Source organism: Panicum virgatum, chromosome 6K, assembly GCF_016808335.1.
Source record: "Panicum virgatum strain AP13 chromosome 6K, P.virgatum_v5, whole genome shotgun sequence".
Taxonomy (NCBI): Eukaryota; Viridiplantae; Streptophyta; class Magnoliopsida; order Poales; family Poaceae; genus Panicum; species Panicum virgatum.
The window spans coordinates 4,423,117-4,447,435 of NC_053141.1; the positions used below are offsets into that span (position 1 = coordinate 4,423,117).

The 24,319-nt window shown below is 46.6% G+C and overlaps 1 protein-coding gene and 1 long non-coding RNA gene across 2 annotated transcripts; both read right to left on the reverse strand.

The window, feature by feature from the left end:
- Positions 1–56: 56 nt before the first annotated feature.
- LOC120711354 (calcium/calmodulin-regulated receptor-like kinase 1) lies at positions 57–4,688 on the reverse strand. Its single transcript, XM_039996847.1, has 8 exons — positions 4,525–4,688; positions 3,271–3,672; positions 2,131–2,284; positions 1,912–2,038; positions 1,274–1,359; positions 1,127–1,198; positions 706–909; positions 57–617 (listed from the first exon to the last, which is right to left on the reverse strand). The coding sequence occupies exons 2-8, from the start codon at positions 3,591–3,593 to the stop codon at positions 279–281; spliced, it is 1,305 nt and encodes a 434-aa protein (XP_039852781.1). The 5' UTR covers positions 3,594–3,672; positions 4,525–4,688; the 3' UTR covers positions 57–278.
- Positions 4,689–13,119: 8,431 nt separating this feature from the next.
- LOC120713867 lies at positions 13,120–14,094 on the reverse strand. The gene is made up of 3 exons (XR_005691304.1): positions 14,079–14,094; positions 13,365–13,999; positions 13,120–13,284 (listed from the first exon to the last, which is right to left on the reverse strand). It is a non-coding gene; the product is annotated as an uncharacterized LOC120713867 (long non-coding RNA).
- Positions 14,095–24,319: the final 10,225 nt, after the last annotated feature.

Here is a 24,319-nt window from a genome sequence, read left to right on the forward strand (position 1 = left end):
ACTGCCAGGGAAACTGTATATACATCCACCTGAACTCTGGAGGAAGGCAACGGCAATTGACGGGTGGAAATGGTAAAAATCATCTTCTATTTATCAAACAGTCGCAAAGCATTCTATACAACACACTTACAATTGTCAGATCTCCACACCACTCACCCCTACTGCTCAAAACTGCATCTACCCAACAATTCTATCCTTGGTCGCAGTACTTTTCGTATGGACAAAACGAAAGAATTGCACAGACCCGGGGAAAAGAACTAAACTTTGGTTAATTTAGGTCAGACATCTGGCAGATCGGAAACACTACCAACTGATTCTTCTCTCTGAAGGCCAGAGAATGAAGACTGAACCTCAGAGGCCTCCAAATCAACAGATTCATCGTCCATCCTTGCCTGAGGATGCCTATTGCTGTGATGCTTCCTGCTGCGGCTGTGCTTCAACACACGGGTCAGAGCCTGGGCCACGTCTCGCATTGCCGGGCGCTTGCGGGATACACGGCTTACGCATCTGTAAGCAATAGCAGCCATGTCGTTGAGCTCTTCCACGTCAAATGCGCCTTCTAACCGAGAATCTGCAATTTCCTCCCACCCAGTTTTCCCATCAGCATTGATTGCAGCCTGTTCATAGATTGCATTATAGTCAGCATTTACAAATGTTAATGTCCTCAGAAACTGAAGCCTGCGAAGAGTAAGGGGTTTAGCTTACAAGCTCAACATATTCCATTAGACCCTGCTGTGGGTTTCTGCCAGCAATCAGTTCGAATAGCAAAACGCCGTAGCTGTACACATCACTCTTCTTTGTGAATGATCGTGTGGATACATAATCTGGATCGAGATATCCATAAGTTCCTCGAATGTTGGATCCATTTCGAGTAACCATTTCCTCTCTTGATAATCCAAAGTCCGCAACCTGGCCAGCAGAGGTTCTTTATGTCTGAGAGCAGGACTTTTAAACAAAATGCAATATAAGGAACAGTGAGAAAGAAAACTGATCTGTGCAAACTAGAATTTAAGAAATCCTTTCTTTTCTCTACTTTTTCTTTAAAGAGACAGTTCAAGAAGCAGTTAAAGATCTGGGAAGAAACGTTGAATTTACGAAACCTGATGGTCACAGATGTTTAACATACCCTAGCCTGCATGGACTGATCCAGCAAAATGTTTGGCGATTTGATGTCGCGGTGAACTACAGGTGGAACAGCCTGCACTAAAGTTAAACCACATCAAGGAATATCATGGCATCATGATGCTTCAGATTATGCATCACAAAAGCCTACCCCATCATGCAAGTACTCCAAACCCCTAGCAACATCCAGAGCTATGTTGACTCTCAAATTCCACTTCAGTGGTGCACTGTTTTCACCTGAACCACAAAAAGAATATCCAGTTAGTTAAAAATTATGCATTATTTCTACAGGCAAATGTTAAATGCTGGATCCAGACCGAACTTTGACATAGGATGTATTGACAAGTATATCTGATCTATTTATTTTTTAGAACACGATGTGTGGATTAAAACTCAATAACTCAAGTAGTTTATGTGGACTTAATTGATACACGAGAATAATGAATACATGTTTTGATAAAAGCAACTGGAATGGTTGCCCTAAAAAAAAGCAACTGGAATGGTTGCCCTCAAAAAAAAAAGCAACTGGAATGGTCTTCAAGGTTCAAGATATAAAACCTCAAGTTGACCCCATTAATGCACTATACATCTGATAAAAATCTTAGTTGTACTTTAAGCGTATCTTATTATCTTTTCCCTGTACCAGTCCAGTTGCCCCTAAAAATTATTTTAGATTTCACCCTTCTTGAATTGGTTTAGATATATCACAAAGCTAACCATCCCAAGCATAGATATGCCATAATGATTACTATCATGAGAGATAACATGGGATCACATGAGAGAACATGCCATATAAGTGTGATGCAAGGCTCCCATTAGGCATGTATGCATACAATAACATATGTTGCCCTTTGTCAGCACAATAGCCAACCAAATTCACCAGATTCCTGTGGTGCAATCGTCCAAGAAGTAAGACCTGAAGTCAAGAAAAAAAATGTATATTAAGCAGCCAGATTTCTAGCGACATGTAGGTCCAAATCAAACAGTACAAGTATCTGTTAACTTTACCTCATTATGAAACTCCTTTTCACCTTGTTTTGAATTGTTAGAAAGCACTTTAACAGCCAATATCTCACCAGAAGTCATGTCTGCTTTGTAAACAGGGCCGAAGGCTCCTTGACCTAATAATGTTGTGAAATTGCAGGTAGCTTTCTGTAGTTCCCTACAGATGAGGAAAAAATGTGGATTTCAGCAGGAGTATGTGATATTCTGAATTGACAATTTGAAATGGTACAAGGATTCTGCGAGTGGTGCATAGCTATGTAAAAGATATGATGTCTCAAGCACACATCAACATGTGAAAACACCAACTGAAATGTGTAGCAGTAACATAAGTGATAACACACTAAATTCTTATTGAAAACTTCATGTGTATTTGACCCTTTGGCATGTTGCTCCTAGGAGTACTAGAGTAGCAATCTGCCACACAGGGTGTTGTGTGTGTTGGTGGTTGGTGTGGGGTTGGGGGGCGAGGGCGCTCAGATTCAGGAAAATGTCTTGCGTGCTAAAATTTTTGGAATAAATCTTGCAACATAAATACTAATAACTGATGGATGAGTGATATCTGAATTTTTTACTTTAATAGTTTGGGTACTTTTCATAAGGTTGCAATGTTGGTTCCTAGTTTCCTACCACCTGCTTTTGATTCACCAAAACATCCCCATGTGGTTGGATGCTTTGGTCAACACAGAAGCACATGCCCTCCATGTATGCAGTTCAATCAAATTGAATCTTGACCTCAGTAAAATCCACATGAATGTTTTACTATGACATATAACGTTATTGTAAATTGTGACCCATGTTCCCATCCTTCGCTCTTTGTTTCTCTACATCTGTTTACCTAGAGATATGTCTGCCAAATTCTCACTCTCCATGACTAATTTCTCCATATCAAACATTATGATGGAAACCTCTATTCTACCATGTCAAAGCAATAAAAAGAAAAGAAGAGATCCTCAAAGTTGGTGGGAAATCAAGAAGGGTAATTGCCTTTCATGAAGCAATTGTCAAAGATTTCAAAGATTTAAAACCAAGAATGAAGTAACCGGCTTATCAAGATAACAAAATCCAGACCATTTTCCAAGCAAATTAATCAAATAACAATGAATCTCGTGACAATAATAATACATAAGAATTCAGAAAACATACTTGTATGCATATTTGGGTATTCCAGAAGCCGAAGTCATGTTCTTTCGGCCAGGCCCTTCAATCCACAGAGAACTCCCATGGTCTTCAAGTTCTCTTGGAGACTCCTGCCCTGTAGTCGAGTTCGAGAGCATGGCAGATGCATTAACACCATTGGTACGGATGGGAACTGTCGATGCCCTCCTTGAGCTGCTACTCCTCATCTGCGCCCGGGAACGCCTGTACCTAAAGCACAGCAGGATTCCCACTGCCAGCAGCACACCTATCACCACCCCGACAGTGATTCCGATGATCAGACCTTCGGATACCCCTTTCATTCTCCCCATTCAGCCACAGATCCTAGCGCTAGGGATGCTGCATCCACCTCATGGACACTCCACGAGGAAGAAGAGCAACAGCTATGTCCTGCCAAGAAGTACAACAAAGAATAGTAAGTTGGAAGCGTTGAATCGTGAGAACATGTGGCTCTGTTTGTTAGGTGGCTGTACAAGGACATGACGCGCTGCAGGTTAAGCCAATCTTTGATCACAAAGATAAAGTTACAGTGATATTTGGTCAAACTTGGCCATCTCAGCTCTTTCACATCAGAACTGAAAATAGTAACCACGGTGATGGGAATGTCAGAAACAAAATCAGACTTGGACAGGGACAAGTTGGATACATTTGGTGAACAAACATCCAAACTGAGACATCGTTTTCCTTATTTGTGGATGCGTCAGTGAGACAATTGTTTTTCAGATAAACTACCTAGACTCTAATGCCACCAAAATATCAATCGGGCATCAAAGAGCACATCAAAATCTCCATCTTCCTTAAATGCTAGAAACAGAAAATCAATCAGAATTGCTTTCTTTTCAGTAGCTTTCGACTGAAAACACCGAAAAAATGGGAATTTTTCCCCGCAAAGAACAGAAAAAAGGTACAAGACAGTTACACAAATCCAGTTTAGTGGCAAAGAAAAATGATACAAACAACTCGCAGTTTCCACATCATCAGAACGGGTAGTTTCGTCAAACACTAGAATCACAATCACAAACTGCAAAGCGTCCCCCTTTCCCTCCAGTGGTGAATCTAGAACCCTTCCGACCCAAAACACCATCGTATCAGGGGCGAACCCAGTATATTTTTTTTGCAAAAAAAAAATCCAACTTTGTAGGCAAAATACATGGTTTCAGATCCGAATACAAAAGGCATGCATTACGGTTTTGGGTGTTCGGTTTCGCACGGCAGGAAGGGGAAGGGAATGGGTGGGCATACCTGGCGGATGGTCGTCGCCGGCGAAGACCTGGCCAAGGACGGCGCCGCCCGCCCTGTGGTCGCCGCTAGGAAAGAAAGGCCAAGAGAGGGAAAGAGAGAGAGACAGAGGTGAAGGCGTGGAACGGAGAAAGGAAATGGTAGGCCGCCGTCCCGGATTCGTAATCGGACAGTTGCCTTCTTTTTCCTCAGATTTTTTATTTATTCCTTGCCACGGTTGTGCACACAAGCAAGTACTGTAACTCCCGTGCTGCACTCCTAGTAGTCTGGTATTCAAATTTACCTGATATTTCCAGTCAAATATTTTTGTGCGGCTTTCAAAATTTTGTGGAGATTTGCCTAAAAAAACAGGAAAAAGGAAAAAAAAACTCAATTTGCGGCTGATTGCTAGGAATGCGGATGGATCCGTGGAGGGGGAAGGCCTGGCTTTCACGTGGATTCCGAGAGAGGCAACCACTTTTGAGAGCGTAACTTCCTGTTGAGAATAAAGCAGACATGGAAAACAAAGGCAGGGGAAAGAAGGTTTCGAGAAAGCGATACAAAGACGGAAATGAGGGTAGTTTGGTAAAAGTACCTAACTTTGAAATTGCATAGGGCACTTAAAAGTACCTAACTTTGAAAGGGCACTTGTTTATGCCAATTTGGATCAACATATTTCTTTAGAAAATCCAAAAGAATACCGCTTACCAGTTCCAGTCGCATTCCATATGATTTTAAAGAAACTAGACGTATAGCCCGCGCATTTGTGCGGCTAGTATTGAAAATTCAAAAATTTGCATGTCGTTGTATCCTTACTTAAAGGTTATACTATTTTTTTACCATACATCATTCTATTTATTATCGTAAATTATGTCTTATTGTTGATTAAAATAATTCAACTATGATCTACCTATAATATCAATTTAATTTGTTGAGCATTAATAATATTATGCAAATAATTATTCTTATTTTCATTTTATTTTGATTGATTGTTGTTAGCTTTAGTTTTTATTAATAGTATATATTTGTAACTGATACATAGCTAAATGATATTTTATATTTATTTTTTCATAATGGTATTGGTGGGTGATTTTTAATTAGGTACATGGGTACTTTAGACTAATTTTTATCGTAATGGCAGTGGTGGGTATTTTTTATTTTTTCTATTTTTTCCGATTAATGTGAGAATTTCTAGGCCTTGAGAGTGAACGTGGAGGCTCCGTTTGTTGGCTAAATAATAAGATAATAGATTCCATGGGAGAGAAATATCAAATCAGAGTAGATCTAATAAAAAAACAAAAACACACGCTTGAGCTAATTTCGGTGAAGTCAAAACCTAGGCAAGGCAAGAAAATTTCTAGACCATTGCCTTGGTGGTGTATGTAGGAGGTATTTAGTGAACAAAGTCGTATTATATGTGCTATGTCATTTGCACCATGGGCTTACAAGGGAACAAACGAACAAGAGTTATTTAAGTTTACTCCTAGAACTTAAGGTGTGCTTCTTTTCAAAAAAAAAAGTTAAGGTGTGTCCACAAGACAGTTAATCTTATTTAAGCATCCATGGAAAAAATTGACTTTTATGCAAGTGCTCAACGATATAATTGCATTTTTATTCCTCTGTAAAGAGCCACATTTAAGCATCTCATAGTTTGGCATTTTCTCTTCTTCTTCACCGATCTTGTGAGCATGTAACAGAAGATGCAGACCGTCTTCCCGCTGCTCGCCAAACTCTGCCTTTCGCAGCACGACCCTCAAACCAACTAAATTATAGTAAATTATAAACGCGTATGAATCGAGGCAAATTTATTTAAATAAATCCCACAGAAAATTCTAAAAGCTTAGAGGAGATGTGTTAAAGCAGCAACCCACTCAAGAAAGCAGCCATGAGGAAGCACCCTTTTCCGGCTTCGAGACGTGCGTCCGGCTCACATCCTTGATGCTCCTCCCATGTTGCCCTGCTACTGAAATGACCGAACTGCCCTTCCTCCTCCACCCCATGTTCGGTTCCTTGGGGTATTGAAAACATCAATTTTGTAGAAAACACGACGTCTTTATTCTTCAGTAATGGCAAAAGAAAAAAACTCATCTTCACCTGGACATGCATGACTCAAAGAAATATTCTTATTTTTTCCCTACGAAAATTTGAATATCTGTAGAATTTCCGTGCACCGGGCAGTACTCCAGCTTGTATTCCTTTTTTTTTCCTACGAAAATTTGAATCTCTGTAGAATTTCCGGGCACCATGCAGTACTCCAGTTTTGTAATCAAGTCGCAGGTAGCGTACGCAACGAAATGATATCCTAACGCACACCTGCCTTTAACAAAATAAGATTAACGAAGCAGAAACACATTTCTTTATATATTTTTTAATAATTTCCAAGAACAAATGCTTACAAAAAAAATTGGCAAAATTGGCTTATTACGACGTCAAAAGCAAAGCTGCGTCGGTGAAAGATGATGACCAAAAAAAAATAGAAACAGCTAGTATCTAGCTTGTTGGAAGTACTAGATCCTACTTGTTAATTTGGTCACTGAAACATGACAAGTCCGTGACCAATGCAACAATCAGCTAGCTGCTGACCAATGGCACGAGATCGATGAAGATCGATCGGACACGGACAACAAAGTCACATGGTGGTTAGACGTACTCATGTGTACGAAAGTGGGTGAGTATCTCCTACAGTAGACATGCCCACGTGGCTGCCTGAACCGTGTAGGCACGTACACGCGACTTCAGTGGCACGGCATGTTCCCGTACATGTACATGGTTATTCTCGGTGCATCGTACATGTACACGCTGCATGTGCTAACATTGGATAGATGGTACTTCATGAGATATTCAGATCTGGTACTAATAATGTCTCTTGTTTATCCGTTGAGATGCGGGTGTTTATATTCTCAATCTCCGTGTCGATTCATAGTTCAGTGTGGTTTCATCCAAAGTCATTTTTTGCAGAATTTGATTTGACTAAGTTTACAGAAATAACTTCCGCGGCATCAAATTAACTATTTGCATTGAATTAATCCATCATGTAAAATATATTTTGGTAGCGCATTTACTTGGTATTGTACGTGTTATTAAACATTTGTATAAACTTGATCAAAATTAGAAAAAAAAGTAGCTAGGATAAGTGAACTATAATTTTAAACAGAGAGAGTATTAATAAAGATCTAATAGTGGCCTGCGAATGTATAGGGGAAATCTGCAGGGCCCATTGCATCTTGCTACTTTTGTCTGTGCGCCTAATAACTCAAGAAACAGTTTAAGAAGCCACACAATAATGGTAGAGTACTGACACATAATCTTCTTGGTACGTAGTGCGTCTTTAGAAAAAGGGTAAAGAAATAGAGATGCTTTTTGGTAGTGGCATATGGTGCTTTTTCGATCGATTGTCCGACGATGGATGTACACGCACCTTGTCTTTTAATTTGGGGTTGGATGAATGCGATCTTTTTGTTTGGTTACTCGACAAAAGCTCACCAGCAATCCCCAAACTTTGGTGTCATCTTGCATTCATAAGTAAATTCTATATTTTATTCTTTTTTGCGAGTGCTCTATAATTTTATTCTTAATGTCCTTATAAACTGCTAGATTACCCTCAAAACCTGGGGTCGTTGGTGCTTTTGTTTCTCAGGTTCTCGGTCCAGCTGTACGTGTCCAACTACAACATATTTAATATTTTCTGAGCTACTGCTTTTCCTGCAAATGGCCGAGGGTCGTTATTGCTCTTCTTTATAATTCTTTACTTTACAATTTCTCTAAGTGTTTGAGGCTTTTTAATTTGTTTTGGACAATGCCTGAGGGTGGAATAAAAAAAAAACTAGCAACAACTAAAAAAACACTTCCAGCCAACATTTCTTAACAAAACACTGACCACTTATTAACTCTAAAAAATGGCTTAATTAATTAGACTATTTGGATCGGGACATGCATGAGAGAGAGAGAGAGAGAGAGAGAGAGAGAGAGAGAGAGAGAGAGAGAGAGAGAGAGAGAGAGAGAGAGTACGTAGAAGAGATCATATATATGATCGGCTGGACGAAGACGGCCGGTCATTTTCTTTCTTTCTCGGACCTTCAGATGATTTACTGCTGCACAGTAGTTCATGTGAGATATCCCGCCCGAAAAAGGGGTGGCTGGTGGTGACTCCCCAACCACAAATTTACAACATGGACACTTGGACAGGAAACACAGATACATATATATAAATTTTATATGTGCGCCATCGTATTGTTCAACAGCTAGCTAATCCGTGTTGACCAAAGCTAGCTGCATGAACGATGATGGTTCCAATCATCTAGACACTTTTCATTAGCTTGCTTAGACAGTCTACTAGAGAAGTTGGGGTGGGTGTGCTTGTATCATAGAGTGTACCTCATTTTCGGACTGGTTTCCTATTTAGTTTCGATCGCAACTTGTGCAGTTTCCATCACTGCTAATGGATGTGAAGAAACGCCAGGTCCCCCCAACACTTAATGGGAAGGGCATTTGCAGTACTAAAGCAAGATCATTTTCATTCACATCGTGTGGATAAATGCATCATGCCAAATGCTTCAGCATGATGCATCATCCAAACACAGCGCACAACAAAGATGGAGATTAATAGCAGCACCAATGCTGTGCAGACAAAACATCATTCCAGTTCAGAAAATCAGCCACTGACAGGTCCCTTTCCGACGCGCACTCCTGGAGGCCTCGGAAGGCCTCATAGTAGTGGTTCATATCATTCACACCATACTGTTTTCAACTAATTGAGCTGGGCAAGAGGTGCGGCAGTGGTCATGGATTTAGTATGCCCACCGGAGCGAGGAACTTCAGGCGCTGATGTGCAGGGCAACAGCATCTGCACCGATCAAGATCAGCATGATTTTTCTGCCTATGCTGTTCGACGGTATTTTGAACATGTTTCTCAAAGTAAACAAGCTAAGATATGCATACGTATGAGATAAGAGAAGCAAGCTAACATGCAAGCAAGTCCACACATGCTAGCTGCACATACGTGTCATCTGCCTTGTTCTTTTCAGAGGTTGCACAAACAGATTGGGCTAATGCATGTACGCAACTTGTGATCAGCGTGGCCGCGGTTAATGGGCTGGAGTTGCTAAGCTTCAAGCATTATTGGGCTGATCAGTAAAGAATTAGCACTAATTAATCTGGTGCATGTGGGCTCTTACGTGACCCATGCATCAGCCCATGCAAACAAGCCTCGTATGGTGCATACGAGTGGGCCGTCTCCATAGATTATCTTCTGGAAGCTTTCTGCATGCACAACCACGTGCGCCAGCCGCCTGTGGATGAGATGGAGCTTTCAAATTTTGAATTAGCAGCCGCGCGGCGTGGAACTGATCCGAGAGCTTCGCTCGGGCGCCGGCTTGCTCGGCAACGGATTAGAGGCGGCGCACGGCTTGACGCTCCTCTCCTGGCCTCTGTGTTCGGCCTATAAAAGGGACCCTCAGTCTCCCACTGGGGAGGAGACACCCACATCCATCTACACCACGCCGCCCGACTGCGCACGGCCACCATCGTCACCACACTCTGCACTGCGCCAATCCGCCGGCCGGAGTTCGTGATCAACGACGACGACTGTGGTGCGGCCATCTCCATCTCCATCACGCACACGACGCCGGCGAGCGAGTCCGCGGCCTGCGGCGGAGTTCCGGCCTCGGCTTCACGACGCCACGCAACTGACGTCGTCGCCGTCGAACACTTCGGCGTCGACTCCATGGCTCCCATCCTTCTCGCCGGTAACTCTGGTTGAGATCGATCTATCTTATTTGTTTTATTCTTGTTCTTGCATGTTTCCTTTCAGCACGCATGCATGAAGGAGTTCTGCACATCATCGTGGGCATCTCATGGTCTCCATGAAGGAGATTGTCGCTCCTCGCGGTGAGCAGCCTACCACGTCGCCGACCGCCGCCGAGATCGCCGTCGCCGTATCGCCGCCGCGGCTCGATGCCGTCCGGCTCGCCGTTGTGTAGTTCGCCGCCGGAGCTCGTCCATGAACAGCCCGCCTCGTCGCCGGCCGCCGAGATCATCACCGTCTCGCCGCCACGGATCGCTGCTGTCCAACTCGCCGCCATGCAGCCAGGTCATTGGAGCTCGTCGTCTCTGAATAGCCCATGTCACCGAGATGCATCTGTCCAGGAAAGGCCACGATGCCCTGCATGCATCAAGTCAAGAGTTGTTCCTGTACAAGTTTAGAAGCCACCAGATTGGATCAACGTGAACATGTGCTGCCTCCTCATCCTCGACGTTCACGGAGAGAGGAGTGATGCCAATGTGTTCTATCTTCGACCGGGCTGCAATCGCCTAGACCCCGTGTCTGTGTCGCGGGTTGCGTTCCGGCCGGATCTGCGCCTGTCAAGTCCCTACGATGATTATTGAAGACACTTCTATTTTGCTACGCCATCTAACATCGAACTGAGCGCCACCATGCACTACATCACGACTCTATTGCCGTACTTGCTGTTCGTGACCGACGAGGCCAAACGGCACGGGCGGACGCCGTTGACGTTTCGACTGCGTTACCATCGGCCCATGGACCGACTAGGCCATGATAATGCCGACGCCTGCATTCATCCATCATCATCATCATCATGCATGGAGGACGCAAAGTGAAGATTGAAGAAGACGACCATTGCAGCTTAATCGGAGGTGTTCTACGACTATCTCGCAGATGTAATTAACTAGGAGCCTTCCGAGGCCCTAGGAACCAGAAGACCACATCGCCCATGTTCGATCTGCCCCACGGCAGGCTATGGAGCGCCCATATATATAAGGAACATGTATTTGTATTTGTTGGAAAATATGAATAAAATATGTGTTCCTTATTTGTTCTTTGTCTATTTATTTTTTGTGTACTTAGTACACTGGCACGCCCGCAATTTATTTCCCCCGCGTGTAGAGGAAACCCCTTTGGGTATTTTTCTCCCCAAACATATGCCACAATCAGCTCAAAGAAAGACAGAAGCTGCATTCTTTCAGACGGAACACAGAGAAGCAGAATTGGGACGTGCGTCAGTCCGGGGTTATTGTTTATCTTACCAGCTGCATCCATATTCATACCATGCTCGTTATTGATTTTCGTAACAGTAAGATTAAGATCATGATGACCTGGTGATACTTAGATTTATCCTTAATGGTTTTCATTGAATTTCTGTTCATGCTGGCATGGAGACAGCTCTTATATAGTTTACCATGGAATATCTTGTCTTAATGAAATGATAACAGAAATGAACCATTTCACATTTTTAACCGATGCACTCTCTATTTAGCTTGTGGGGCAACCTTCCATTTCTGCTCTGATTCCATCTCAACTTTTTTTTAACAACTAATCACATTGTACCAGATCTCTCATTACTCAATAATATTGGTGGTCCTTCTGTGTTCTGTTGAGTACTTTAGGAGGAGAGACTTGTGAACTTTGTTCTGTGAGCTGATGCTAAGCTAATAAGTTCTATTCGGTTTTCAGGAATCTCCCCAAAGGCTGAAGCCACTAGGCACTACAGGAAACCATCGGTTTGCCGTGTGCCAAAGCACACGGCAAAGGCCGATATGCACACAGTAAAGCTTTTGCCGTGTGCCGCACACGGCAAACAACACACGACATTCAGGCGTCGGCAAAGGCGCTCTTTGCCGTGTGCCAAATATCGGGCACACGGCAAACTTTTTGCCGTGTGCAAATCTCGGCCCACGGCAAAAAAAAATGGCCTCGTGACGTGGAAGTGGGTTTGCCGTGTGCCCTGCCGATGTGGCACACGGCAAAAACCGAAACTTTGCCGTGTGCAGAAGCTTTTGCACACGGCAAACTCGATCCACGGCAAAAAAAAATGGCCTCCAGCAAAGGTGACGTGGAAGTGAGTTTGCCGTGTGCCCTGCCGATGTGGCACACGGCAAAGACCGAACCTTTGCCGTGTGCAGAAGCTTTTGCACACGGCAAAGAATGGTTCATTTGCCGTGTGCCCTGGTTTTTGCACACGGCAAAGGTCCCAGATTCAATTTTTTTGTTTGTTGATTACGTATATGGTACCCCAAGCATTTCATATATATCACAATGATTATTTCATGTATCCGAATAAGCATCACAGGCATTCGATACACATATACCAATAAAGTCTTGTTTCGTTCATCGACAACCACAAGTACAAGTCGAGTCCATACAAATCAAGTCCATACAAGTTGGTACAAAATAAGTCCATACAATGTAACTCACGGGTCCGACGGCGGCGATGGCGGTGGCGGGTGCTGCGGCCACATCGGCCATGTAGGCGTCTGCGACCAACCTGGCTGCTGCTGCTGCTGCTGCTGAATCCAAGCCACCCATTGAGGTGGTGGCCACACAAACTGCTGAGTCTGCTGAGTCTGCTGCACCGGAGGCGAGAAGTCAGGATTCACTGGCCCATCATTGGATGCCGCCGACTGATTCTGCACATAAGCGAATATATATTGAGTTACATAAGAATGAAACTACAAGCATTAGCCTAAGTTGTAAGTCATTGTATATGTATCATAAGATATTATTTTTAAGTAAATCTAGGTTAATGCTAAGTCACTAAGACATTCCGAAACTCGATAGGAGTTAAAACCACTTACGGTAGGAAGAGTTTCTGCACGACGAACAAGTGGGGCCGGAGGGAATTGTGGAGGCGAAACACCCATCGCCGAGCCTAGGCTTTGCATAAATGTTAGAGCTTGATCCAATTTTTGCTGGATGTCGTCCCGCTCGGCCCTCCACCTCTCCTCTGCCGCCTCCTGCCGTGCTTGGAAGGCTGCTTCCATCTGGGCCTAAAGGATTTGATCCCAGGGTTAGAATTCAAAGCGAACATATGTAAAAACGTAGGAACGACGGATGAAACAGAAATAACCTTGACAGCCTCAATCTGAGTCTGTGTAGTGTCTGGCCGTGGGCGTATGGCAGGGCTTGAGCTGGTACTCCTGGCTCAAATCTGCGAGAGAGTGGGAGTAGTCGCCGTGTCGACTAAGCTGTCGCCAAACCAGTACCGTCCATGCTTCTTGCCTCCTCCCGCCCTCATGACGACTTCTCCATCAATGGGCTCATTGATCGCATCAAACTCCGGCCCATGAACTTCTTGTGCCATCGAGGTGTACCCACTGAGGCGGCTGTGGACGCTTGCGTTGCTGTACACTTCGGGCGGATCCTGCGGGTTGAAGGTGACATCGGACGTCCCCTTTCCTTTGTGGGCCAAACAGTATGCCTTGACTTGGGTGCAAGGCACACCACCATGTGACGCCGACTGCGAATAAAGGAAGATGATTAGAAATTATGCAGAATTGAGCGTTAGAATAAAGAAATTAATTCACATACATATCTAGCCGCGTACGCCTTGAGGTTACGGTTGCACTGATGGTGCGATGCACCTGGCATCAGCAAACGCCGCTGCCGGGCAGCCTCGTGCATCTCCACCCACTCTTGCGAGCACCACCGGTCCACTATCATTTCCCAGCACGGATAATCATTGGCAATCCACCACGGAGGCACCTGCACATCATCAATATCTAATACATTTAAGAAGAACAAATGGAGCATAGTTGATAACTCCTTAAGATTGAATCTTTACCCGCAAGTATTGTTCCTGGGTAAGTCTAATGTCTCTCGCAGGTCCTTTGTAGATCCTCACTTTTTCGATCCTGGCCTTGTAGTCGATGACGGCCTGGATGCGCGCCTCGTAAAGCATATCCGCCACCAGCTTGTAACAAGCTCTGCTAGCCACCTGCATCGCCCTGGGCATCATTCCCTCCTCGTATCTGTAGAAATCCTGCACAAAAACGTGAACAAAGTCATTATTTCAAAACCCGGTGCAATGAATATGATATATTCGTAAATGTAGTTCCATGAGGACTTACCCATTATTCGTTCAACACCCAGTGCGCCTTGTTGTCAAATGCCCTGCCTTCCTCATCTGGTCCATCCGGTGCAGCGATGTAGTGCTCCCACGAAGAGGCTGGCTGACGTACCCTAGCAATATCCATGGCGCCTGGGTAGTGTCGCTTGCAGAGGAGGCCCAGGATGCCATTGGCCATGCGGTTGTGAGCAACACCTGGAACAACTATGTCCAAGTTCCTGCTCAAGTTATTGAGAGATAATATTAGTGTCAATTGTGATTTTGAATATATCAAAAAGAAACGTATTGAAATCTTGTAAACTTACTTACCTTTTCCCGTCAGGTCGGAGGACCGGTCGGTGCTCTAGAGGTATCGGACGATCCGGGAGCCTCGAGGGGCCTCGCTGCCAGACGGCAGGTACGCCCAAGTCCTCCTCCTCCTCCTCGTCCGCCCCATCCTCCTCCTCCTCCTCCTCTTCCTCCTCCTTCTCCTCCTCCTCCGCCACCTCTGCCGCCTCCTCCACAAGAGGAGCACCTCTCCTGCGCCTGCTCCTCCTCCCAGCCCTCCCTTCTGAAGCCGTGCCGGAGCCCTCAGCGGCGTCGCGCGTCGACGAACCCGCTCCACTCCTCCGACTTCTCCTGCCTGTCCGTCGAGTCCTCTGGGAGGACTCACCTGCCTGGGTAGATTTGCCGCCCAATAGGTCTGTGAGTGACCTCATCATACCTCTGCCGCGCCCCGCCATCGCCGAACAATCTCTTGAAATTAAAATGAGTAAATCAATCAGTAGATGTCATTAAAAATAGTACAATTAGTATATAAAGTAAGTACAATGACTAAAATAAATAAAAATAGTACAAAAAATTAAATAGTATGGTTCTTACATGTATTAAAAATAGTCATCATGATCCGGATTAGCCGGATCATATGTCTCATCATCGCTATCACGTGTGTCGATATAATCACCATCGATCTCCATAGGAGGAACACTGTCATCATCACTGTCATTGTCTAAGCATAATCGCTCTAGTAATTCTAAGTCCTTGACATTGTGGACCTCATCCCCTGCATCGTCATTATCAATTCTTTCATTGTCCTGTTCCATTCCCATCGCTTCGGTTAAGTCTATCTGAAAAGTCCCATCTAGCCCATCTTCTTGAAAGAACTCACCGGCATATGTGTTTGGGTCTATGTTGTAATCTTCATTGTTTGGGACAGGTAATTTACTGTGTGGCGATACCTTGTACACAACATCCCAACCCTTGAGACGATTGTCGGTTTGGCACGGATATGAGAGATAATAAACTTGCGTGGCTTGTTGAGCCACAATATAGACATCATCTCCTGGATACAAGGACGCTTGTTGAACTTCAACTAGCCCAAGATTCGGAGTCCGTCTCACAGCATGAGGATCAAACCAATGGCATTTGAATATGACAGGTTTCAGAGGTTTCGACCCATGAAACGTGAGTTCGTATATTTCTTCGATTCTTCCATAGTACTCGAGCCCATCGTCTCCTGGCGTAAACACTCCGGAATTTGTGGTCCTTCTATTCGGCCGACTCTTCTCATGACTTGTTTTGTGGAAACGATATCCATTCACATCATAAGCTCCAAATGACTTGACTCTATAGGCACAACCATTGGCAACCTGACGCAACTCGGCATTCACTGAGGCATCAGTTTGGGTCTGCAAGTTCAAGCAGGCCAAATTATGTACACGTCCGAGCAACTTGTAAAATCATACTACGAAAGAGCCACGACGTAGACATTACCTTTTGTTTGAACCAAGAAATAAAATCAGGCTTTCCATTTCCCGCACCCTGTCTAAGAAGGGTCTCAGCTTCCTGGAGGGTAGGTATCCTTGATCGATGCCAGAATTGCACATGAAATTCCCTGGTCGAAAGAGAAACGAACGGGTTGGATGCCGAAAAAGAAGGTACTCGAGAACTAAATGAATGCAGAGAACTTACTGTATGTACGGCTGCACTTCGGATAGGTTGGTCAACACATATAGCATGATACCGCGCCACTCTTCAAAATTTAAGGTCTTGATGCTCGCAACACTTGCACTTCCGAGTTGCCCTTTGAAAAGGCTGAGGTTCGAGTCAGCTTCCCCAGCATTGTAACGTGAGGGTGGATTATTGAAGCGTCCCCTCATAAGAGAAGACTTAAATGTGATACAAAGCACCAGTCCCAGGAGGCTGATGCCACATTTATTACATCAGATGGTTCAAAACCGTACAAACCTTGGAGGACACTCGATACAGATAATGATAATGATTAACCAAGCTACGACATAACACCAGACCGCAAACCACATGGGGTCTACCACAGGCTCAGAGTACTGCGACAGCGGAGGCATCTCGTCAGGGCCGGTACCACAGGCAAGGTTGGGTGTAGAACGATAACCCTACTCGGCGTCGTCTGGTATGAAGTCTGGGTCTTCTTCTATAAAAAGTAAGAGTGGGGTGAGTACAAACGTACTCAGCAAGTCCAACCACACCCACGGAGGGGGGTTATAATAGAATAATATGCATAGGTAAAACAAGGAATAGGTTACGGTTTAATTTGCAGAAAAACGATATTTTATGCAGGGGTTCATTTAACAGAAAACCTTTTTTTTAAAAACAGTTTTTGTAGTAACACAGAGTTCGGATTTTAAAACTGCTACCGGACTCCCCGTCCGTCGTAGCACACGGCACAACTGCCGGACATAATTCCAAAACAACTCACACCAGCCCATCCCAAGGAAACACTAGTTATGTGACCACACCGTAACTCGCCCAATACCGTGGGCACGGACTATTCGAATAGATTCTTAACTCTGCAGAGGTGTGCAACTTTACCCACAAGCAGGATACCACAACTCGAACACCGTCGTGTCGGTGTAGATCCCAACATAGCCATTACCCACCATAGCTAAGCCTGACTAGCCATCACGGGATGCACCAAGGGGTCATCGACCGTTTACTTAGGTATAACCGGGTATAAGTCACTCGGGGCTTATCCCTTTTCCTCAGTCACCCGTTGCTCTCAGCTCTCCTGATGGCTACCACACCAACTAGTGGGATTTATGCTACGCCGTTGCCCATTCAACGGTCGAGTGGTTTGCACGATAGTGGAGTTAGGTGAGATGACACACCAACTCGGTCCTTAGACACGACAAGATGGATATCTTCCTTCTTTTGCCTTGCCACATTGGCACGAAGCACACCAAATGGCAAATCCGTAGAAATGCCATCCATCCCGTCTACACTTTCTTTACAAAAACACCACATTTATCCCATCCCATACACACACATTTTCTTTATAAAATAAATAGTAATGTGAGTAAAGTCCTAAGCGTTCTAATATCGATTAACGTCCAAGCAAAATCAGACATTAATCTAGGTAGTCAAGGAATGGTCATCACAAATCAAGGGGTGGCTATCCAACCGTGTTTTCATGCAAGCAAAACATATGCAATTTTTATAAAGCAGGCCATTGGGTTGTGTTCATAAAAACTAGGACAGAAACATGCATCAAAGGATGGGATTGAACTTGCCGTCTTCGTAGCCTTCGGGGAAGTCCTGTTCTTCGGGCTCGGGGTCGCGGAACTGGTCCTCGTTCTCCTGCTCACAGTACTGCTCGTTGACGGGCTCTCCTTCGTTCACTCCGTGATCTACGACGCAAACAAACAAGACACAGGAAATAAAAGGTTTATCGTTGAGCTCGAAACGGAGACACATAAAATATAGAGTATAGAGTGCTAATTTCGTGTGGTTTCTGAGTGACATGGCCAAGACTGAGTTAAATTAGGCAGGGTAGAGTTTTGGTTTGATCCGGGGTTGTTTGGTACATGAAATGATAGGTTTTATAAAGGTTCGTGGGTTAGTTAAGGGGCCAGGGGCCTGGTTGTAAATAAGCTTGAGTAGGCAGGGGTCTGTTTGTAATTTTGTAATCTTTTGGGTTATTCTGGAGAGGTCAGGGGTATATTTGAGATTAAGTTTATATTGGAAGAGGGTTTATTCGCAAATATATTAAAGGTGGGGGTGATTCTGCAAAAGGCAAAAAGGGTGGAAGGTTCCTTTAAGAAAAAGAGGAAAGGGGGAGGGGTTTTTGGCAAAATTGCCATCCCCTTCCTCCCTCCCACGCTGGGAAACAGGGGAGGTGTCCCCGGGGTGCCGGCGGCGGCCGATTTGGCCGTCCTGGACCACGGCGGCGGCCGGGTGTGGGGGAAAAGGGCTAGGAGGGGCGTGGGGTTCGATTCCCCAGCTCACCTCGGCTCGGGGCGCGGCGAGGGAGCAAGGCGACGTGAACCGGCGGCGGCGGCGGGCGGGAATGGCGGCGGCGGCGGCGCTGTGAGCTGCGAGGAGAGGCGGTGGTGGCCGGGGAAGTTTGGGTGCGGAGGAGCGGCGCCGGCGGGGCCTTTTATAGCCGTTGTAGGTCGGTTTGGGGGGGGGCGTGGCCGGTGGCGAGTAGGTGGCGCCCGGCGGGCGGCGCGGCGGGCCTTAATGGCGCTCGGCCGCGCTTGCGCGTCGTGGAGCGGCGCACGGGCAGCGATGTTGTGCAGGGATGACGGGACGTGTGCGGCAGCGGTGAGCACAGGGCGGCGCTGTGCGGGGCAGCGGCGGGCGGCGCACGGCGTGGCCAGGCGCGCACGTGGGCTCGGCGGAGCTCACGTCGCTGCGGCCCGGCGCGTTCGCCCACGGCCCTGTGCTCCGTGCGCGCAAGCGGGGCGAGGCGCAGCGGGGTGGCGCGGGCGGCGAGGCGGCGGTGCGCAGGAGCGGGCAGCCTGGCAGCGGCGGTGCTCCGAGCACGCGGTCCACGCGCGTGGACCGGCTCGGCGGGGCGTGCAGGACGAGCTGGGGAGGCGGGGTGCGGCTCGGAGCGAGCGGGGCGGCGTGGCGGCGTGGCGCGTGTACAAGGCCGGCGCGGTGGTCAGGCCGCTCGGCTCGGGGAGGAGGGCCGGGCACGGCGGCGCTCGGGGCGGGAGGCGGCTCGGGGCAGGCGCGACGGGTAGGAGAAAGGAGAGGGAGGGAGAGGGAGAAAGGAAGGGGGGAAAAGAGAAAAGAAAAGAAGAAAAAGAGAAAAGGGGGAAAAGAAATGGGAAAAGAAAAGAAATAGGGAAAAGAAAATGGGAGGGATGGAAAGGAAAAGGAGGGGGGCGGTGCGCGCCAGCGGCGACTGCGACTGCGGTCGGCCACGCGTGGCGTGCGGCCGCGGGAGGTGGGGCACGCGGTCGGAGGGGAGAGAGGAAAAAGGAGGGGGCGGGATTCGCGGCGGCTGGTCACGACGCTTCGCGCTGGATGGGATGGAGATGAGACGTGGATTGAATTCGGGTGTCGGGTCAGATCTCCGGGGATCGAGAGATCGGAACAGGAGGGTTTCCGGGAAGTTAGGGTTAGGGTTTGAGTCGAGCTCAACAACAAAAACAAATTTAGTGCATGATTTATTTTGGTGAGTTTTCGGGATGTCACAAAACCTACCCCACTTAAAATGAATCTCGTCCTCGAGATTCGGCTGGTTCCTAAATAGGTGGGGAAATTCCTTCTTTAGAGCGTCTTCGCGTTCCCAGGTAGCTTCTTTCACTCCGTGTCTGCTCCACTGAACTCTACATATCCGTACTTCGGAGTTTCTGGTCCTCCTAGTGACAGTGTCTAGAATTTTGACGGGAACTTCCTGATATCGTAGGTCTGGCTGCAGATCTATTGTTTCTACTGGCACGTGCTCTGCCTCGGGTACTCTCAAACATCTTCTTAGCTGTGAGACGTGGAACACTGGATGTATATCTGACATTTCTTCTGGCAGTTCCAAACGGTATGCTACTGCTCCAACTTTCTTCAGAACTCGATATGGTCCAATGTACCGAGGGGCTAATTTTCCTTGTACCTGAAATCTTCGGGTTCCTCGAATGGGTGATACCTTGAGATACACAAAATCCCCTGGACTGAAACTTATTTCCCGCCTTTTCTTGTCAGCGTAACTCTTCTGTCGGGACTGGGCTGCTTTCAGCTTTTCTCTAATCTCGGCCACCCTTTCTTCTGCTTCCTTTATGAGGGCGGGCCCGACTAGAGCACGTTCTCCAACTTCTGACCACATCAGAGGGGTTCTGCATTTCCTTCCGTAAAGAGCCTCGAACGGCGACATGCCCAAGCTTGCTTGATACCCGTTGTTGTATGAGAACTCGGCATAGGGTAAACTCTGTTCCCAATCTTTGCCGTAGGTGAGAACACATGCTCTCAACATATCTTCCATAATCTGATTCACCCTTTCTGTCTGACCATCTGTCTGCGGGTGATAAGCGGAACTAAAGTCTAGCTTGGTGCCCATAGCTTTATGCAAGCTTTTCCAAAATCTAGAGGTGAACTGGGTCCCTCTATCTGAAACAATTCGGCTTGGCACACCATGCAATTTCACTATGTTTTCCACATAGAGCTTGGCCAGCTTTTCTCCGCCGTAGTTGGTCCGTACGGGTATGAAGTGAGCTGCTTTAGTGAGTCGGTCCACTATTACCCATATGGAATCATGTCCTTTCTGGGTTCTGGGCAGCCCTACCACAAAATCCATTCCTATTTCATCCCATTTCCAAACTGGAATGGGTAGGGGTTGCAATAATCCTGCCGGCTTCTGGTGTTCAACTTTAATTCTCTGGCAAGTATCGCAATGGGCGACAAATCGTGCAATATCTGCCTTCATCCCATTCCACCAATATTTCTGTCTTAGGTCCATATATATTTTGGTGGATCCTCGGTGGATGGAGTAGGCCGAGTTATGAGCTTCGTCCATGATTATCTGTCTGAAGTCTCCCTTCTGGGGCACACAAATCCTTTCTTTATACCATAACGTTCCCTTATTATCCACTCTAAAGTCTGGTGCCTTATTTTCTCCGGTCTGCCTCCGGATCTCCATCAGTCCCTCGTCTGATCTTTGGGCTTTCCTGATTCTCTCTTCTAGAGTGGATTGAACGTTCAGCACTTGGCTGGAGCCTCGAGGGACAATGTGCACATTTAATCGTGCCATTTCCTCTCGTAAATGGTTATCCTTGGGCCCGTAGGATTTCCGACTTAAGGCATCGGCTACTACATTTGCTTTACCAGGGTGATAATGGATTTCCAGATTATAATCTTTAACTAATTCCAGCCATCTTCTCTGCCTCAAGTTTAAGTCTGGTTGGGTAAAGATATACTTCAGACTTTTATGGTCGGTAAAGATTTCACACTTATTTCCAATCAAATAATGCCTCCAAATCTTAAGTGCGTGCACTACGGCTGCAAGTTCCAAATCATGGGTCGGGTAGTTCTGCTCATGAGACCTGAGCTGGCGGGAAGCATATGCAACAACTTTCCCGTCTTGCATCAGCACACAACCCAACCCTTGTCGGGATGCATCACAGTAGATGACAAAATCCCGATGTATATCCGGCAGGGTTAGTACTGGGGCTGTCGTCAATCTTCGCTTCAACTCCTGGAAGCTCCTTTCACACGACTCCGTCCAGGTGAACTTCTTCTCTTTCTTGAGCAGCTCTGTCATGGGCCGGGCTATCTTAGAAAATCCCTCAATGAATCTCCGATAATACCCAGCTAATCCAAGAAAACTCCTGATCTCGCTGACATTGGTTGGTTGCTGCCAGTTGGATACTGCTTCGACCTTCTCGGAGTCCACGGCTACTCCTTCGGCGGTCAAAATATGACCAAGGAATGCTACTTTCTCTATCCAGAACTCACACTTGCTGAATTTGGCGTATAGCCTATGCACTCTCAGCTTTTCCAAGACTACCCTCAGGTGCTGCTCGTGCTCCTGAATACTCTTTGAGTAAATAAGTATGTCGTCGATGAAGACTACTGACAAACTTATCCAACTCGTCCATAAACACTTTGTTCATGAGGTTCATGAAATAGGCAGGTGCATTTGTCAGTCCAAAAGACATCACCGTAAACTCAAACTGCCCATACCGGGTGACAAAGGCTGTTTTCGGAATGTCGCTCTCCCTGATCTTGAGCTGAAAATAGCCGGACCTCAGGTCAATCTTGGAAAAGTACCTGGCTCCTTTTAACTGATCAAAAAGATCATCGATCCTGGGAAGGGGGTACTTATTCTTGATAGTGACCTCGTTTAGTGCCCGGTAGTCTACACATAACCTCATACTTCCGTCCTTCTTCTTGATGAATAGAACCGGGGCTCCCCAAGGAGACGAACTTGGCCTGATGAAGCCGATTCGTTGTAGTTCCTCTAGTTGTTTCTTTAATTCTGCCAACTCGGAGGCTGCCATCCTATACGGTCTCTTGGCTATGGGGGCGGTTCCAGGAACAAGATCAATGACAAATTCTACGTCCCTATCTGGTGGCATACCGGGAAGTTCTTCGGGAAAGACATCGGGGTACTCATTCACTACAGGGACTTCATCCAAGTTCTTGGCTTCCATACTGAATATCATCGGGTTTGCTCCACTTTCCCGGGTATGACAGGTCACTCGGACTCCCTCTGGGTTTGTTAGATGTACTACCTTATCCGTACAACCTATGAGGCCATTGTGTTTGCTCAGCCAATCCATTCCAAGGATCACATCAATCCCTTCTGACTTAAGTACTACTAGATCTGCTAGAAACTCTACCCCACTTAAATTGATCCTTACCCGTAGACAACCCAGTTGACACCTGATGTCTCCTCCGGGCGTCCGGGTTAATAGGGGTGTCTTTAGTAGTACTGTAGGTATTTTATGTTTCTCCACAAAACTCGAGGATATAAATGAGTGTGATGCTCCAGAATCAAACAGTACTGTTGCAAGAGTTGAGCTGACTAGGTACTCACCGAGTACTACGCCTTGAGCTCCTTGAGCTTCCTGTGCGTCGATGTGGTTGACACGGGCGCGTCCGAAAGATTGCTGGGATTGCCTTTGCTGATTGTTGTTGTTGTTGTTGCCGTGGCCACGGAGGGGCACTCGGTTGGCACCCGTCAGAACTGGCTTGGGTCCGTTCACTGTGTTGGAGAAAGCTGAAGTAGCCGGCTTGTTCTTGGCATAGGGGCAGTCGGCGATGAAGTGACCCGTCTCACGGCAGTGGAAGCAGGCCCTCACATTGCTGTTGTTGTTGGTGACTTGACTTGCATTACTCGGCGGGGCCCTCATGGTGTTTTGGCTCCTGACCTGGGTGTTAGGGGCCCGTGGTCCTGTCACTTGAGACTGAGTTCTGTACTACATTGGGGCTTGGGACCTTGGTGCGTTGTAGCTGAAGCTTCTGGGCTTCTGGAAACGATCCTGCTGGCGTGCCTTGCTCTCCAAAAACTTGCGCTTGTTATCCTTTCTTTCATCGATCTTGGCCCTCTCGGTGAGGATTGCCTTGTTCATCAGGGTGTTGAAATCCGGGTAGATCTGAGGAGTGAGCAGGGTCCTGAGTTCTGGATTTAGTCCCTTCTTGAACATGTCCTGTTTCTTTTCGTCGTCGTTCACTTCTTCGGGTGCATAGCGAGCCAGCTCCATAAATTGGTGTGTATACTCTTCCACCGTCATATTCCCCTGCTGGAGTGCGCGAAATTCATCCGCCTTGTGCTTCATGGTGGCCGAGGGGATGTGGTAACGGCGGAATTCCCTCACGAATTCATTCCAGGTGATGGTGGAGGCATCTCGGGCGGCAGCGCAGTAATTTTCCCACCAGGCTAAGGCAGTCCCGGTGAGTTGATGTGCTGCCAGAAGGACTTTATCCCGATCTTGGCACCCAAACGGCTCGAGCTTCCTCTGGATCACACGGAGCCAGTCATCTGCGTCCAAGGGGTTGCTGGATCCGGCAAAAGTGGGTGGCTTGGCCCTCAGAAAAGCTGTTAGCTTGTCGTTGAAGGTCTGCTCTCGTGGCTGCCTGTTCATTAGAGCATTGGCCAGTGTCTCCAGTATGAGAGTCTGGTTATGGATCACTTGTGCCAGGTCCACGAAGGGTGGTGGTGGTGGTAGCTGTGCATCCTGATTTTCTCCTCTGCCCTGACTCACTTCTTGTTCTTCCTGAGG

What these genes read in the sequence shown, in the direction of transcription:
- LOC120711354 (XM_039996847.1), bottom strand. Translation starts at nt 3,593, where the DNA reads ATGGGGAGAATGAAAGGGGTATCCGAAGGTCTGATCATCGGAATCACT. An exon ending in TGGAGTACTTGCATGATGGG is followed by an intron (nt 1,199 to 1,273) that starts GTAGGCTTTTGT and finishes ACTTTAGTGCAG; the next exon opens with GCTGTTCCACCTGTAGTTCA. An exon ending in TAATGGAATATGTTGAGCTT is followed by an intron (nt 618 to 705) that starts GTAAGCTAAACC and finishes ATCTATGAACAG; the next exon opens with GCTGCAATCAATGCTGATGG.